The following is an 18,562-nucleotide window of genomic DNA, read 5'->3' as shown; positions in this document are numbered from 1 at the left end:
GATCCAGCATTGGGTCCATGGGAGTGCCGCTTCCCTTACAATCAAGATGATTGCCCTGTTGGTCCATGAGTCCTTATTCAGTATATACAAATACATATATACACAAATTAAAAAAGTTAGGAGTTCAACATTAAAGTGGCTTTTTTTTCACTACTGCATAAAATCTCCAGATTCTAACATCGACCAAAACCTCCACATCATCCCATGAAAAAAACCAGGTAGGTATTTACGAAAGTCATTGCTCTTGTGGCATTTGCTATGTAGGCTAAACGGGAAGGTCAGAGCTGATTCATGTTTGAACATGTAAGAGGCATTGAAACAAGAAGACAGCATAAATCAAGTTTGGCATCCAATACAACTACCACTGGCCATCAAGTAGTTTGGCAACATACAAAATTTTCTCATAATGATCATAATTGTTTTACAAGAAAGTTCAAGGAAGCTGGAAGCCTCTGAAGTGTTGCAGATCCCCACACAATGTAACAAAAATCAAGGCTTAATCCTACACAAAGTTTGGTCTGCTTTCATTAAAAATCTAACTGCCGCAGACCTGGGATACAATATGCACAGTGCTACAGAATGTGACAGCAGCAACTATTATTGTTCCAACAGGTATACAGTAATTAATTTAGCATTTTCATTCTAGTTATTTATTAATATGTATAAATCCTGAAGTTCTGATAATATCTAATAGGTGTAATTAATTGTTTCTAGTCTCTTTTCATACAACTTTTGCTAATACCACTAATTACTTAAAATTATAATAATGGAATTAACTAATGTAAAATATTATTTATTAGTAGAATTTTCGCCTGATTATCACAGGCATCTTCAGTACATGTAAAAAGCTAATTAAACAACAACTGACAATTCCAAAAGGTGCCACCTAAGTAGCTAATGTAAGATAACTAAAAAGAGGTCATTAAATTTCCTAACTTATTTAATATATATATATATATATATATACAAATTAAAAAAGTTAGGAAGGATTAGCTTATCTAAAAAATACTAACTATCTCCCACAAAGGGGGAGAGACGTAGACACTCAGATCTGTTTAAGTTAGGAGAGTGAAGTAAAGTTTCACGTTTCTTTATAAAGCTGTTCCATGAGGAACAGACTTTTGCAAAGGACTTTTATCTTGTTCCAATGAACTTTATGTCTAGTGTTGATGGCATGCGCTGCAAGTCCAAACTGTTCAGGTTCAAAGTATTGAATATATGACTTGTGTTCTTCTTCTAGCCGAATGAAAGCAGATCTTCCTGTTTGTCCAAAATAAGATAACCCACAAGAGCAAGGAATCTGGTAAACAACTGGATAAATGAGATGTGGAAGCTTATCCTCTGGAGAAGTGAGAAAGGTGGAGATTTTTACTGATGCATAAAGGCAACAAAAATATTTAGTGGTTTTAATACTTTCGCTATGTGTTCACTAATGCCTTGCACATAATGGATAGGAATATGAGTTATTTCTTCTGTATTTGAAGAGGAAGATACATCAACACTACTCAAAGCTCTTTTGATGAAAGAATTCTTATATCCATTAGATAAAAAAAGAGGAAATAATATATTGCAATTCTTTCTGTAATAGTTCCTCTGAAGAACAAAAGGAATGAGCCCAATGAAGCAGTGTTTTAATAGTTCCCACCTTTTGACTGGGATGGTGATGAGATTCAGTATGGATATAATGGCCTACATGACTCTTCTTCCTATAGACTGAGAAATGTAGGTTACCATTTGGTTGGTGAAGAATTAAAATGTATAAAAAGGCCAACTGCTTATTTACTTCTACTTCCAAGGTGAACTGGATCCTTGGATGAAGTTCATTTAAAATAGAGAGAAACCTCTGTAATTCATCCAGATAGCAAAAATGTCATCTACATATCTGAACCAATGAATAGGTCTAGGAAAAATGCCGTCAAAAATACGTTGTTCAAAGTGCTCCATAAAGAAGTTGGCAATAGCAGGAGAAATAGGATTGCCCATTGCTGTTCCTTCGATTTGTTGATAAAACTTGTTTTTAAAGGAAAAATAACTGGAATGTATTACAAAATCAAATATTTTTACAATGTCTGAAAGAAATCCTTGTTGCAGTAATTCAATGGTGTCAGATAAAGGAACATTAGTAAATAATGAAACAATATCTAGACTAATCATAATATCTGAAGTGTCCAAATGAAGATCCGAAATTTTATTTTTGAAATTCAAAGAATTTTTTATATAAGAAGCAGTTCCTTTAGTTGAAGAAGTTAGTAAATTTGATAAAAATTTTGGAATTTTATAAGTGGGACAACCTATACAGGCTACAACTGGTCTTAACGGAATGCATGGTTTGTGAACTTTTGGAAGACCAAATATCAAAAATTTTTATGAAAGATAAAATTTTTTTTATCATGCATTAGGTATTATGCATTATGACTTCTCTAAAATAACCTCTGTACAAACAGATGCTACTTACTACAGGTGGAAGCTCTTGTAGGGTGTCACTAGCAATAAGGGAACTTTGACTATTGGCTCCACTTCGTGATGTTGCTGAACTAGGTGTCCTAAAAATGGAAAAATATTGTGTAAGCTTGGATGAACAGCTAACTAACTACTCAAATGAAAGCAATACATTTGCCCATTAGCCAATATATTAAAATTCTACAATTAAATTATTAAGATAAATGTATATATATACACTAGTTATTAAAAAGTGCTTAATATTCAAGTGTATTTGCAAATTTAGCTAAATTCCAACTATGACCATAGGACTTAAGTACTTTTAAGTTGACTTGGAGAAGGGAATGCACAGTAGAATGTCTGAATATATCAGGTTATGCATTTACATGTCCAGATAGCTACATGCAATTAGAATTAGAATGATAATACTCAGTTAACCATACATGCAATGATCCATCTCTCAATTATCCAGACAACCTTCAAATATCCAAAACCTAAGATAATCTATTCTTGAATGTATTAGCATATCAAATGATTTCTGAAACAGCACTATCTAACCATGCATTCAATTAAATGCAGCATTTGTTAACTGGCCGGCACATTACTTCTCAACATAAACAGATAATTGAGAGATTACTGTATATAAATGCTTTACTATTATTATTATTCGACACCTCCAGAGAGTCCAAGACTCAACAAGGGAGGGCACCTACTACAACTCTCCGTCTCCATCAGTCAACCTCATCCACCAACTACATCATTTACACCAATGCCATCAACTGTCCACCACCACTAGTATTTTCACAGACAATCACGAACGGCCATGCCCACAGTGGGATTCGAACCCGCAATCTTCTGGCTGGAGAGTGGATATGCTAACCACTCGGCCATCCAGGCCAGCAATTAGTAAAGGCATTACCATACATTTACCTTATCACTAATTACCATACCATAATTTTAATTACCATAATGCCTCAAAGTTTCTTATGGTCTTGAAGAATTGCTTGTGCATATATATATATATATATATATATATATATTTTTTTTTTTGAATGAACTTGTAAGTTTCCAGCTCTTCTAATCTGTATATTCCTCAGACCGTTAAGACCATATTGTCCCTTTACTGTGCAAGAGCAAACACACTGAACCTGTTTCTCTTCTTCCTCTTTTATTCTGTTCACCGCTGTCCTCCGAAAGAACCTTTCTCAGGAAGTATTCACAAACAACTACAACCTGTATCTCTTCGAAAAACACAAATAAAATTCTTTTCTCAGGAAGTATTCACAAACAACTACAACCTGTATCTCTTCGAAAAACACAAATAAAATTCTATCTCAGTCCTCATCTGCACCACACGCAGCACTTATGTGCTTACAGGTTCTTTGATCTCTCACGTACGTGATCAATATATTAAAAAAAAAGGTGCCAATACATCATTGTCTTCTTAGCATTATAATCCCAAACAACATAACCATATAATACTTTGATACTTGGTCAGCCACTCTCCAATTCATACTATTCATACTAGAAGTTTATTTTGCAAGCTCAACCCATGGAGCTTGTATAACAACCTTGCATGTGGAATCCAATCAAATGGCCTTGACAAAATCCATAAGTATCATGTTTTAAGTTGGGCTCATAAGTGAGCAGTTGGTTGATATCAAACTATAGTACATTAGCACCATGTATGGCAAGAGCTTTGAGAAAGAAAGAACTTGTTCATATTAGATTTGAAGGCCTATACATTGTACTACTTGGGAACGAAGGCTGTTCCAGAGTAAAGCAGCAGGAATGAAGGACAAAGAAAAACCTGCTATTCTATGAGTACCCAGCTGGACTGTGAAAAAGTGTTAGGTGACAACTGCACATTTCAAAGAATTTTGTTGAGAGAGAGAGAGAATTATGAACATTTACAATGGAAATATTTATAGAAGATACATGCAGTAGATACTAAATGCCTCTGTGAGAGTAGTTGAAGAGAGTTTGTAAGATATTAGTCATTTATCAGCCTAATTGCACTCTTCTGTATTGTGTCAAGAATTTTTAAAGAGCTCTTGGCAGGCATAACCCCAGATGCATGAGCAATACTTAATGGATGGGCAAATTTGAACGTACAGGGTTAATAGCTGTACACAAGTAAAGTAATACCTTAAGTGAAAGAGGGATCAATTTTTTGGATGCTGAGGAAGCAATGGTTGTGATGTGTTTATGCCAGGAGAGTATTGATCCCAAGGTGAAAAATCTCATCTTGCTTAGAGATTTGGATGTTATCAAAGGTGAAGCTAGGAGAATACTGGATCTTTTATGAGGGATATAAGACAGAATTGTGTTTTGCAGGCACTGAAATTGACAAGGTTATCTGAGCTCCATCGAAGAATGGTTTGGAGATCAGAATTTAGGTATGAAGTGGTTGCTGCTCTGTAAGTTGTGGTGGTTTGTCTGGTGAGAGGTGTGTATGTAGTGTACAGTTGTCAGTGTATGAGGAAGGGGAATGTAGTGTACAGTTGTCGGTGAAACTGTGTATTGAACTGAAGGTCAACTAGAGTAGGTCATTGATAAAGTGAGAGGACAGAACATTATTGGATCCCAGCATTAGTTATATAGTTAGAAGATAGGGAACTGTCAAGTGCAACCACTTGGGATTCGTCAAACCTCTCCATGGTACATATCTAGCGATGGGTGACATAGGTGAGTCACCCCGCCCTCTCTCTTTCTCAATCCTTTCCATTATTGTGTGTGCGTGTGCGAGAGAGAGAGTTTGGATGGTAGTTCGATGGTAAAGATTTGTTGTTGCTCTTTTTGGGAATAGGTTGCACATGGACTAATTTTCATGGTGTAGAGTAGATGCCAGTGGAGTAAGAGAGTATAAAGAGACAACATAGAATAGGAGTCAGCTCGTGAGCACAAATCTTCGAGACAACTGGAGGAATGGTGTCAGAGCCTGGAGACTTTTTGGTATCTAATTTAGACAGGATTTTTCTGATCACTTTCTGGTGAAATGTAAGTTGAGGCATTGAGAGTGTTTGGAGAGGTTGGGGGATATTCACCAAAATCATCTATGCAAGCATTTGAAGAAAAGTATGATACCAGGAGACTGTTTTTTCTGTTTTTTCATGTGGGTGACGATGCAATGGGGTGCAGTAGTGGTGGGAGCAATGCTGGTCAGAAGTTGTGGCCAACTTCTTTGGCAAGAGGCCAAAATACACAACTGCCATTTGGGCACGATGCAAGTTTCCTGCTTTTAGTTATTTGGAAATCAGTTTTTGATGCATTGGTGATTTTCTTGCAACTGTTTCAGGCTATTCGTGTAGGCAATGTGAGAAGGTAAAGTTCTTAGTAACAGCCAGTTGCGGTACTTGATTCTTTATCTGCACAGCCTTAGCGCATCTTTTGGAGAACCAAGGCTTACTTAGGGAAATGAGAATTTAGGTGAAGAACGAGGAATACATGCTTCCATTCTGGAGAGGATTACTTCAGTGATGCGTTCAGTGCATATGCTTGGGTCAGAAGGTTGAAAGCACAGTCTGATCAAGGGAATGAGGCAAGAAATCTCGAAAGTTTCCACTTTGCATTCTTATAATGCCAGACAACTCTTGGTTGGGAATGGAAGTATGGGTTTTGCTCAATGGCAGAAGAGATAAGCAAAAAATTGTGATCAGAATTACCTAAGGGAGATAGAACTTTATAATATATTTGGAGGGATCACTAGTGAGGAAGAGGTCCAGAGTGTTTGGAAAGTGGTTGAGGATTATCTGGTACTATGCTGGGCATGTAAACAGTTTGTGTAAGCTGATTTTTGATAGCAAATGTCTCAGTATCTCTGTGCAGTTGGAGTAGAAAAGTTAGTTGGTATTCTGGACATTAAAATTGCTGAGGAAGATAACCTTATTTCCAGGAAAGTTGGACTGAAGGAGGACAGTGACTTTCAAGGAGAGGAAGTCAAAGATTTCAGAGTTGTGACACTAAAACCAGGGATATATAATGTTGAGGAGAAATCAAGAGAGTGGTTTGCAGAGAATGGCTGACGGTGAGGAGGAAAAAAGATGACTGAACCAAACTGGTGGAAGGAGGTAACCCGCTCCACTGTGGATGCTCAGTGTTTGTCATAATGAACAGCTTCTTTTCTTCAGAATTTCACATCAATGCTGGAGTATCCCAGAACTCTGTACTTTCACCCAACCTTTCTACAATTCACAAATGACATTTTTGCATAAATCTCAAATCCTATCCATACTTTTTCTGGGGAAAGTATAACATTCCTCTTTGTGATCTGTCAAACCTTGAAGTGCTCATATATCCCAAGTTACAAGATTTTCATTGATTGCCTTGCCATGTTTCAGTGGGGAGAGGACAACCTTATCACCTACGTTACTGACCAACACAGCCCTATCTTTATTTCATGCAATACACTTGACACACACACACATCAGTTTCAAAATCTCCAGTTCTGCAAAAAATACCAGGCTTTTTTTTTTTTTTTTTTGGCTGACTTTGCTGGCATAATCTGAACCTTAAAAAAAAAAAAAAAAAAAAAAAAAACTCAGGAGTCCTTTGCTACTCTTATACAACTTAGAACACTGTATAAATCCCAAAGGATGTTGTACATTGAAATCTTCTCAAATTTGGGGTAGTAGTGCATGAAAATCCCTAAAATTCATTTAACATGTTCATGCTGAGATGATCGTAGCTCTCTTGCTGTGAATCCAACTATCTGGCGAAGTGAGCAAAATTACTGGCAATTTTGTTCCTGTGTGTTGTCAGCTGCAAGACTTTTCATGACTGTTTCTTTGATTGTAACTAATTCCACATAGGGGGTGGGTGAAAAGGAATTTATTGTACAATGAAACCTGTGGAGTATTCATGACTAAATAAATTTAATTCTATAACATGCTACTGCATGCATATTGGGATTCCATTGTAATCATGTGCCCTAACTGTATGCTATTCCTAGTATTGTTTGAATTAACTGTACTGACGATGTCCTATGATAATTAGGATGAAATATTTACTTATTAAAACTTATTACTGTGGTTACGTGTGTTTGTTTAGTCATGAGTGAAAAGGAATATTCTTTTCAGAATATATTAAAAACCAATAATTAAAGAGAATTTACTTTTCTTTACATCTTTTACTAAAAGATGTAAAGAACAGCAAATATAAGGAAGAGAAAGAATAGGCATGAATAAACTTTTAGTATTGTAAATGGATTTTGAATAATTTACATCTGTGATATTATATGTGTGTGCTTGTGTTATAAGTATCTGAGGGTGGAGTAAAGATTACGGGCACCTATAAATTCCAGGGCTAAAACAGCCTCGCCTACTCCCAGATAGGGAGTAGGCAAGGCAGTTCATATTTGCATTTATGATGGGCATAATTAAAAAGTATGAATATATGGAAAGCAATTTGTCTGTGAAATATAAATCACTAAACATTAAGAAACAGTGACTGCATATATTGCTAGCTTTGCTAGTTCAGTAAATAACTATAGGGAGGGACATATCCTATGATCTAATAATCAGGGGTGTAGTCCTAAAATAAATAATGTCAGGGCACTACCTTGCAAACAAAAATTGAGAGCACGAAGTGCGGAATTATTACTATTATTATTGTGATGGCCATATGGCAGAGAGATTGCCTTGTTTTCTGAAACGAAAATGACAAGAGCAACCAGCTACTATTTTTTGACCGAAAGCTGGAAATGCATTATAAGTCTCACTATTATAATTCATTATAATGAATTTAAAAATTTTGATAGTTTTCAAAAAAGCATTGCCCTGGCCCGACTACAACCCTGCTAATAATGCTGATCAGGTGATTCGTGTGGGTGTGGCAGGAATAAATGCGGGTTGAAAGAGGAGCCATTATTTTGCACATCAATTATTGTATGTTATGTGTATTTTTTTTCTTTTTTTTATAAATTTCACTTTATTTTTTGATGGTTCTTTTATTTACTAATGAACAGTGTTTTTTTTTTTTTTTTACATAGTAGTATAATATATACATAAATAATTTTGTTCTTAATAAGTTTATTTCTTGCAATTAACTTGTCTACCTGGAGTTTTGCAATCCTGAGTTGTAGATAAGCACTGATCTGCATATCTGTTAGTTTCTCTTATCACACACTCCATTAAGTCATAGTTAAAAATGCAGAGTATACTGCGGACAGATTTTCCACATCAGGTGGTAAAAGAAAATTCTTCTTTACTGCACTCTGAACCAGTACCACCACATTACTTACCAGATTTCATTCGTTTGTAATTGAAAACTCATCTTACTTTGTGAAATATCTTCCTTGTCAGATGAGGAACTGTTCTGTAAATACAATACCCAATTGAAATCATCATACAAATTATTCACTACACCTTCGAAAAATTCTAACTTCATCAGATGCAGGTTTTTTTCTTTTTGACAGCTGCTCAGAAAACTCATCACTAGAACATGCTGATTTCCTACATATGTTTCTAGTTTGCTGGCATTTATCAAATGCATTCTTCTTATAGAATACAGAAGGATTTGTTTTCAGTTAGGAATAGATCAATTTTTACTCCCTATGTGTATACTGTTTGAAGTTTATAAGCAGCTGTCCATATTCAGTGAACAGCACACCCTCCCCAAGAGCCACTATACTGAAGGCACAAGAAAAACAATTACAGCTGACCTTTGAAAAACACAGGTCTGAACGAGGCAGGTCCACTTATATGCAGTTTTTTTATGAATAAATATATCAGAAATTTTGGAGATTTACAACAATTTGAAAAAACTCGCAGATGAACTGTGTAGCTGGAAAAGTATGTCGTGAATGCATAAAATATATGTAGACATTAGTCTATTTTATCATTTACTACCATAAAAATATACAGAAATCTATTATAAAAAGTTAAAATTTATCAAAATTTACACACATAAACAATCAGACTGTACATGGCCATTTGCAGTCGAAAGAAACATAAATAAATGTAAAGATGCAGTGTTAAATCATAAATGAATAAAGATGACTTATTAATTAGTTAAATTAATTAATTAGCATAAAATAATTTTATAATGATTCATTCATTAGTTTATAGGCTAGGCTACTGCAAAGCATAACTGGTAATTAGTTTACGGAATTAACAACGCATATAAAGTATATTAATTAAAGGTAACTTTAATGAATAACTTCTATATTTCGGCAATGTCACATTGCCATCTTCAGGAACATAAAGATATGGTATGTGCACTCAGGAACTAACACAAAGCAAATGAGGAAGAAAGCAATAAACTAATATTGTTCCTAAAGTCCTAATGGTGCCCTCTTGCGGACTAATTTGGTAGTCTTGGCAGTTGGGCTGAAGTTCTCATAATGAAAGTCTCCCAAATTTGGGGCAGTTTCATGCACACAAATTTGTTGAGGTTAGGAACGTTTTTTAGAGCTGCTGAAGATTCTTTGAATAATCTTTCGTATTTAAACTTGCTGCGATGAATTATTTTTGTTTTCTTCCAACGAATTTTATGGTGGGTATCTAAGGCATGGTCTGCCAGCCCAGAGCGGCTGTACTGGTGAAACCGGATGTAGTCTTGGTGTTCTGAAATCCTGATATTTGTTGTTCTGCCTGTTCGCCAAAGTAGGACAATTTGCAGCTGCAAGGGACCTGATATACACCAGATAGGTCTAGGGGAAGTGGTTGGTCTTTGGTAGAGCGGATAAGGGATGCCAATTTTGGCATCCCTTATCCGCTCTACCAACAGAGTGGGACATCATTATTTTGAAAAATGCTTTTCAATTTTCTGAATGCACTCCAGCCAAGTTGAACTCTCCTATTTATTTCCTTTTGGAGTCCACAGTTTAGATCAATGAGATGACCTAAGTATGTTATATGAAGAGACTCTTTCCAAGAAATTGTTTTCTATTATTATGTTTTTTGGTGTTACAAAATGATTAAACATGATTTTAGTTTTTCTCTGTTTATTTTGAGACTGACTTTTCTGCTTTCATGATATAGGTCTTTTATCATTATATTAAGGTTTTATTTCATTAATTTTTTATAAACTATATTAGCAATGTAGCTTATAAAAAATAAATTTAAATAATGACATTCGACTTACAAACACATTATGTTTTTAATGTGTTCACCTGTTCATATAATGCTACAAAAATTATCAAGTTACAACAATGAAAATTACCTTCTCTCTGGTAGGTCAACAACATCAAAAGACACCATCTTCTCTAATGTTTGAGCAAATGCTTGCAGAAGACTTTGAGAAAGCTGTTTAATTGTACCCTGAACATTAATCTGGTTAAATACCTATAAGAGAAGATGACTATACTCGCTGTACAGATTGTCATGGTTTATAGAAACAATTACATTATACAAATAACCATAAATAAAATAACTTAAAAAAAGGCTGTGGAAATGGCCAAAAGATGGGAAAAAATATTATTAATCTTACTATACCATCAGATTTTCCTTTTGAAGAAGTGTAAACTCTTTTAAAATTCTATAGTTACTTTTATTGATTACTGTCAAGTGTTAGATAACCAGAACATTTTCACAGTTAAACTGCATCACAGTTGTTATAAACTTCAAAGAAAAGCTCATCTATAATAAGTCACTAATTAACACCATGATAAATTTATAAGTAAGGCAATTCCCAAGTGCTGATATGAATTATATATTCATTGTGAAGAATTATGGAGACAAAAACACCAGTGTTAGAGTAATTATTATTATGTGACACTGTCATGACGTGCTCTCTTCATGTTCGAATCCGCCATCTTGTTATAAGTCACTTTCATAAAAAAAAAGAACAATTGATTGTAAATTGATCACCAATCCAAGGGTAGAGAAATTTCTATTATACTGCACCACTCTATCCTTAGATTAGTCTATATAAAATAGCAGGATCAATTCATAGTTAGTTAGCAGTCCTCTTATTCATTTTGGCCGAAGTATTTATTTTCTACTTGGGATTCCCACAAGATTCGAATTTTTGTGAACGGTGCAATAAAAAGGAATTCAGGCAAACACAATAATTAGATTAACAAAATGAAACATTTAATATAAGCTATATAACACATACATAAATTTTACTTCTAATTTTAAACAATAGAAACAAGTTAAACATTAGGTCAATTCAATCACATCAGTTCAATCTTTCAAACTTTCACATACACTTTCTCAGTTTCTGAGTCACGAAGTTCCTACACTTAATTAAACATAACAGAACTTCCTATCTAATCGGTTTCCACACATTTCTTAGCCATGCTATAAGCACAAAAAATATCGCTGGCATTAATAGCTGTAAATATCTCTCAAGCAATTCTTATCTTCAATTCTCAATTTCGAAGAATTTCCACAGTTAAAGTTAGGTTAAACGTAGCGTAATTAACTCTCAATTCTTCAAGCATTGAAATAATTCTATATGATAGTCCTTACCAGAATTAGTTCCTAGCACATCAAATACGTTGTGAATATACCTTCAAAATATATTTATTTCGCTTAAGAACACATCTATAAGACTTATCCACAGTTATAACTAAACACTATTAATCGCACTTCAGAACTTTAGACATCAACTGTAGGGTACTTGAATTATCCAATTAAACACTGTGCAGTTCTCCTTAGGGCAAATTAGAAATAAGTTGCAATTCTAGACCAACTGGTTTTATTCAGAATTCTTCACTGAACGTCCAGCATTTTATATCATCCGATTACGGCATTAATTTCTTTTTATTATTACTGCTGACTTCACTTTCAGCTAACTATAAGATTCACTTCGTCTTTGCTCGCATATAAATATTATCCCTTTTAACTTCTGCCCTTGAGAACCTTTCATTTACTTCCACTTCTGTAGTTTATACCCTTGCTGCCTTTCACTTCAAAATTCCATCTCAACTCCTTTCTCGTTACCTTTTAATTTTTTATTATTCTTTTTCCAGCTCACGTTCTGTTCCACTCGCGCTCGTTTATTTCATGTGTTTCCATGACAACAAATAAACGTAAACATTTTCGTTAATATTACATAAGGCTATACCACTACATTGAGTTAATAAAAACACAATAAATAGAATATTAGAGCTACTTAATCAACTCTTTCATTTCGTATACAGATAACTATAATAATATTCACGTTACAATATATATAAGTTATAATAAATTATACACATATTATTGTTTAATAAATTAATAGTAGATTAAGTTCAGAATAAATACTTAAATAACAATTCTTAAATAAGGAGTAATAAATAACTTTTATACAAGTCATGATTAATATATAATAAACAATGTTAAATGTGAATGAAAAAAACAAAATACACAATATAGTTTCATTCACAGTTTAACAACACCTCCAAAAACTCATCAATGGAGAGCACCCACTCTATAAATCTCCATCACTCAAATCACCAACTCCAGTGAACTGCATAATCTACACCAATGCCATCTATTGCCCAGCACCACCACTAGTATTTTCATAGACAATCACAAACATCCATACCCACATCACGATTTGAACATGCAGCCTTTTGGCTGGAGAGCGAATATGCTAACCACTCAGCCAACCGGGCCAGCTTACTTTACTTTACTTATAATTATGACAATAATAACACTCAATGTTTCGACCTCTATTGAGGTCATTATCAGGAAAACGTATGTATGCAGAGAACACAAGCTACATGACACTACACAAAAGTAAAATAAATCTAAATGCTTTGTTAATCTTTAATCATAGCCTGATTGCTGCTGGTAAAAAAAAAAATAATAATAATTATACACAAGTATAAATTAATGTATGATGGTGCTGTGATGTATGAGTGGCAGTTGATTTAGTGCCATAAACTTGTTCATGTTTTTTAGTGAAATATTCTTCTTATGGAGTTATTTCTTTTTATATTATAATGCTTATGTTGAGCACATTGCATATAGGTTTGTGTAAATTATCCATTAGTTTTTGGTGAGTATACTTTATGAAACTGTAGTGGTAGTGAATATGTGAGCAGCTAAGCCTAATTTTAGCCAACACTAAGCCTAACTAATTTCAGTGGCAGCATATTATAGTATAGTAGGTATGTGTATACGTTATATATAACTGCTGTGGGAATTCTGTTGATGGTATATGCTGCTCAATCTGGTTGGAATCCTAATGTGCAGAGAGAGAGAGAGAGGGAGAGATAGATGAGCTGAAAGAACAGGTGGAATGTCAAGAGAAAGAGATGAGGCGTGAAAGATGAGATTAGGTGAATGGAAGAGATGAATGCAAGTCGAATCAGAGTAGGAGTGAGAGAGAGTTATGGGAATGATGGAAGAGGAGAGAATAGGAACAGTAGAAGAGAGGGAATGAGAGAGGGTTATGGGAATGATAGAAGAGAGAATAGGAACAGTAGAAGAGAGCTAATGAGAGAGAGAGAGATGAGAATGGTATAAGAGGTCCGTGCAGTTAGCCTAGTGGCTTTGTGCTTCGCAACCATATGCCTGGGGAAGGAGTGTCCTAGGTTCGATTCCCTTTGCCGACGTGAGGAGATAAAGGATCTTCCTCAGCCATAGCCAAGTTAGCCAGTCTTGGGCATGGACAGCAGGGTTTTTCTGCCAGTTTATCTGATTTTTCATCCCGCGAGCAGGCAAATCGGCCCTATGAATACACAGGGATACTTAGAGGCACAGGGGTGACCATCCTATTCTCGTACTTCGGTTATGAAATCCAAGCATGCTTGAAAGGTTGTGTGCCTTAAAGGCCTGTTAAAGACATAGGGATAGGATAGATAAGAGGAGAGAATAGGAACAGTAGAAGAGAGGTAATGAGAGAGAGAGAGAGAGTAATGGGAATGATAGAAGAGGAGAGAAAAACAGAAGAGAGGGAATGAGGAGAAAATAGGAACAGTGAAAGAGAGGGAGAATGAGAGAGAGTTACTGGAATGATAGAAGAGGAGAGAATGGAAACAGTAAGAGAGAGGGAATGAAAAGAATGTGAGGAAGCACTGGAACCAGGGATAGAGTGATGTCAAGTAAGTAGGGGAACACAGAGAGAAAGAGGGATGCATGTGAGCAACTGAGGAACAGTGTGGTAAGCGGTGTAATGCATGGGGACTCAATGATCCGTAGTGTGTGCAAGATAGGATGAGTCAGGAGTGTTTGCCTGGAGGAACAATAGAAAGTGTGGCTATGGCAATTAAGAGGGGGGTGAAAGGGTGGATGAGATGATTGTGATGGTAAGAACAAATGACTTGAGAGGTAATGTAAATTGGGCAGCAAGAGATATGAGATTCTTGCTTGAGGTAGTATGAAAGAAGTAGCAGAGAGGAAAGATAGTGTGTGTGTGTGTGTGTTGCCTAGGTATGATAGTGACGAGCTGAGCAGAAGAGCAGTAATATTGAATAACATAATATCTAGAATGTGTCAGAAGAAAGAATTGGAATATGTAGATGCTTGGAGGGCATTTGAGGACAGAAAGGAACATGTATGCAAGAGACCGCTTGCGTTTGAATGAGGAAGGACATAGGCATCTGGAGAGATTGCTGTTCTGAACGAGTCGGTGTGTAAATGCAGAGAAATGAGAATGCCCAGGGCGGATGGTAGCAGGAGTGGCCTCTTGTGGGAATGGGTACTTGGGAGAAGGGGGACAACATCAGGTAATGCTGAGCCCAGTGGAGTCTAGAGGGGATAACGCTAGGTATAGAAACAGTAGCATTTTTATGCTTTATACTAATGTCAGGAGTATCCGGAATAAAGGAGAGGAATTGGTGGTACTGATAGCATCAGCCTGGCCAAAGATTATTTGGGATCACTGAGACATGGTTGACAGAAGAGGATATAATAACAGGAACAGAAGTAGCAGGGTACAGCATTTTTCGGCAGGATAGGAAGGGAAAGTGCACGATGGTGAAGTACTGCTTATGATAAGTGACGACTTATGTCCTCTAAGAGTGGAGGCTTTGGAGGACAGTGACACTAGTGATTTTGAAAGCATATGGTGTGAGGTAGAGGTGGGAAGACAGAATATTTAGTGTTGGGGGGGGGGGGTGCTACAAACCAAGGAGCACAGAGGGTGGGACCAGTAGATGCTTAGATAGTTGAGCTTGGCAAGTGCAAGAATGATTGCTATGGGAGATTTTAACTACAGCAGTATAAGTTGGGGAGAGGAAGATGCATGTAGCAACAAGGGTATTTCTCAATGTGGGGCATATGCCCCCACAGGGGGACAATTTGAATATTTTGGGGGGGGCAATTAGAAAATGTACATGTACATACTTATATTATACTTTTTTTCAGAATTTGGCTGACTATTATGCTAGAGGGGGCATCAAAATTTTTGCGATGTTGAGGTGGGGCATGATCCAAAAAAGGTTGAGAATCACTGCAATAATGGAATAGAATTTCTAGAATTCTTGAGGGACAGAAGAGTTGATAATAACTGAGATGACATCTATCCCAACAGTTGGAGAAAGTGACCATGTGGTTTTGACTTGGAAGATGAATAGACATGCACGAGTATCAAAGAGATGGTAACATATGTGGAATTATAAGGCAGGTGATTATAATAGTCTTAGACATCAACTTGGGTAAGTTTCATGGCGGGAGGGAGGAATTGGAAGGCTGGGATATCATTAGCTTGGGAAATTGTGAAGGAATATTTATTAGCAGCAATAGTAAGCTGTATTCCACAAATGGAGAAGAGTACACAATTTGGTGTAAAGTGGATGACAAACAATATTAAACAGGAACTGCATGTAAAAAAGAGGCTATGGAAGAGATATAAGGACACAGGTGAAGAGCAGATGCATGAAGAATATAAGACACAAGCAAGGATAGTGACTAGTATGGCAAGGAAGGCGAAACTGGAATACGAGAAGAGACTGGCCCTAAGATCCAAAGAAAATTTACAATGTTAGAATGACATTGTGGGATAAAAATGGGAATAGAGTGACTGAAGCAGAGTACATAGTGGAAATGTTGGTTCAAATGGATTCATGATTGGCTGACTGATAGGTATCAGAGAGTTGTGTATGGTGGGACAGTTTCAAGAGGCAGAAGGTTACATGTGGGGTCCCACAGGGCTCAGTACTGGGACCTATAATGTTTAACCTTTATATCAATGACATTGTCAGTGGATTGCAGGGGGACATTCAGTTGTTTGGGGATGATGTGAAGCTGGGAAGGGTTATTAGTAATAGTGCAGATATGTTAGCCCTGCAAGAGGATTTGAATAAGCTAGACAGATAGGCAAATGAATGGGGATGTCGGTTTAATGCAGCAAAATGTAAGGTCTTGAGGAATGGGACATATCGATGAGACGCTGCATACTCTATTGGAGGAGCTATACTGGAGGAAGGAGGGGAGACAAGAGATCTGTGGTTGATGATTGATAGAAACCTGAAATTCAGGGGACATATTGCAAAAGTGGCAAAGGTAACGCAGAGGATTGCTGCAATAATGAGAAGGACGCTGACCTGCAGAGATAAAAGAGTTATCATTCCGTTGTATAAGACCCTAACCAGACTACACTTAGACTATTGTTCTCAGTTTTTGTCCTCAGGATTTGAAGGGGATAAATTAACTGTGGAAAAGGTACAAAGGAGGATAACAAAGACAGTTTCAGCACTGTACAATGTTAGTTATTAGGATCGGCTGAGAGAACGTGGACTGCAGAGTTTGGTGAATAGAAGAAGGAGAGGTGATATAATTGAGACTTTTAAATTGTTGAGAGACAGTTACAGAGTTGACACTGGGGATTCGTTTGCGTGGTTGAACAGCAGAAAGGAGTGATGGCAAGGGGCCATCCCTGGAAGTTACAAAAGGAAGCTGTGAGCAAGAAGGTTAGGAGAGGTTTCTTTGCATGGAGAGTGGTTGAACCAGGGAATGCACTGCCTGATAGAGTGGTGAGAGCAAGAACGGTCAATGAGTTTAAGGAGTGGTATGATAGACTGTGCTTCCTAGGAGGGATCTCCCGCAATGAGTCTTGATAGACTTCGTGTTTCCTAGGAAGGACCTCCCACAATGAGTCTTTTGACTCCATTCAGGCCTGAATAATAATAATAATAAGTATGCTATTTTAATGTTAGTTCAGTACTAAATATGATGACAAGATTGCAGAAAATTTGCTTGAAAGAGTGCAATCATAAATCTAATATATTAACTGCGTTTGATAATTTACTTGCTAGTAAAAGTCTGGTTGATGTAACATTATTGTGTGAGGGGGAATGACCGTTTTGCTCATAAAGTAGTTCTATCTGCAAGCAGTCCTCTCCTCTACAACTTATTTTTAGAGAACTCAAGTAATCATCCTGTTATGACATTTAGTGAAAAGAGGTTTAATGACTTGTTGATGAAAGTTGATGGCTCAATATATGCACTATGGTGAAATTAATATTTAGTGGATTGTGCTTCCATCATTGTTAAAGGCTGCAGAGTAGTTAAAAGTTAAAGAATTTTTGGAAGTTACTAGTAAGTACTACGATACTGTGGTATCGACACAGCAGGGAGCTTCAGGTAATGATCATCAGGAAGTAGGAAAACTGGATATGAATAGTCATGTTGTGTCTGACCAAAGAAAGCTGCAGTCAACTGTGAAGACACAGATAAGTAACGGTCAGCAAGGGAAATCATCAAAACCACCTGTGATGGACTTGGATCACTTTACAAAAAGCCAAATGTCATCAAGAATTCAACCATCTGATTTGTTATCTGATATACATGATGTTAGGCAGAAATTGTTAGAGGTTCAGCATCTGAAATGCTGGTTTCCATTTCACTTAGTAGAATTAAACTAGGTGAATATTCAAAAACGTTATTTGACAAGTCAAGTGACAGTGTCATAGATGAATGGTGTCATTAAAGGATAAAGAGTCAGATTTGACAATGGTCATCTACATCGACTTTCAAATGGTCTTCACCTGGTTGCTCAAGACCAACTGGCAGGTGATTCTATAGATACAAATGGACTGTCCCTTCCAGTTTCTGATGCTTCAGTCAATACTCACCTGCCAATCAAAAGCTTGGGTCCTGATGACAATAATCCATTATTTTCTAGTTTTAAAAAGCCATCAGAATCTACAATTTTTTCTGTAGTTACAAGGAATGCCAGCCCAGATTACTTAACATCTTCATCATCCTGTGTATCTATGATATCACCTCTTGTACCCGATGGCAAG

At 36.3% G+C, this 18,562-nt stretch overlaps 1 protein-coding gene across 2 annotated transcripts in view; it reads right to left on the bottom strand.

The window, feature by feature from the left end:
- Nucleotides 1–18,562, bottom strand: part of Sec5 (exocyst complex component secretory 5) — a 584,315-nt gene that overhangs the window by 135,519 nt on the left and 430,234 nt on the right. For both annotated transcript variants that reach the window (XM_090401446.1, XM_090401447.1), the window contains exons 18-19: nt 10,603–10,724; nt 2,456–2,543 (exon numbers count right to left, since the gene is read on the bottom strand). In XM_090401446.1, coding sequence (XP_090257572.1) covers nt 2,456–2,543; nt 10,603–10,724 — 210 coding nt within the window. The remainder of the gene's footprint in view (nt 1–2,455; nt 2,544–10,602; nt 10,725–18,562) is intronic.

This window comes from Typopeltis vanoorti, chromosome 12 (assembly GCF_054136105.1).
Source record: "Typopeltis vanoorti isolate ZY-2024b chromosome 12, IOZ_Tvanoo_1.0, whole genome shotgun sequence".
Lineage (NCBI taxonomy): Eukaryota > Metazoa > Arthropoda > Arachnida > Uropygi > Thelyphonidae > Typopeltis > Typopeltis vanoorti.
This window is presented reverse-complemented; position numbering and strand designations above follow the sequence as displayed.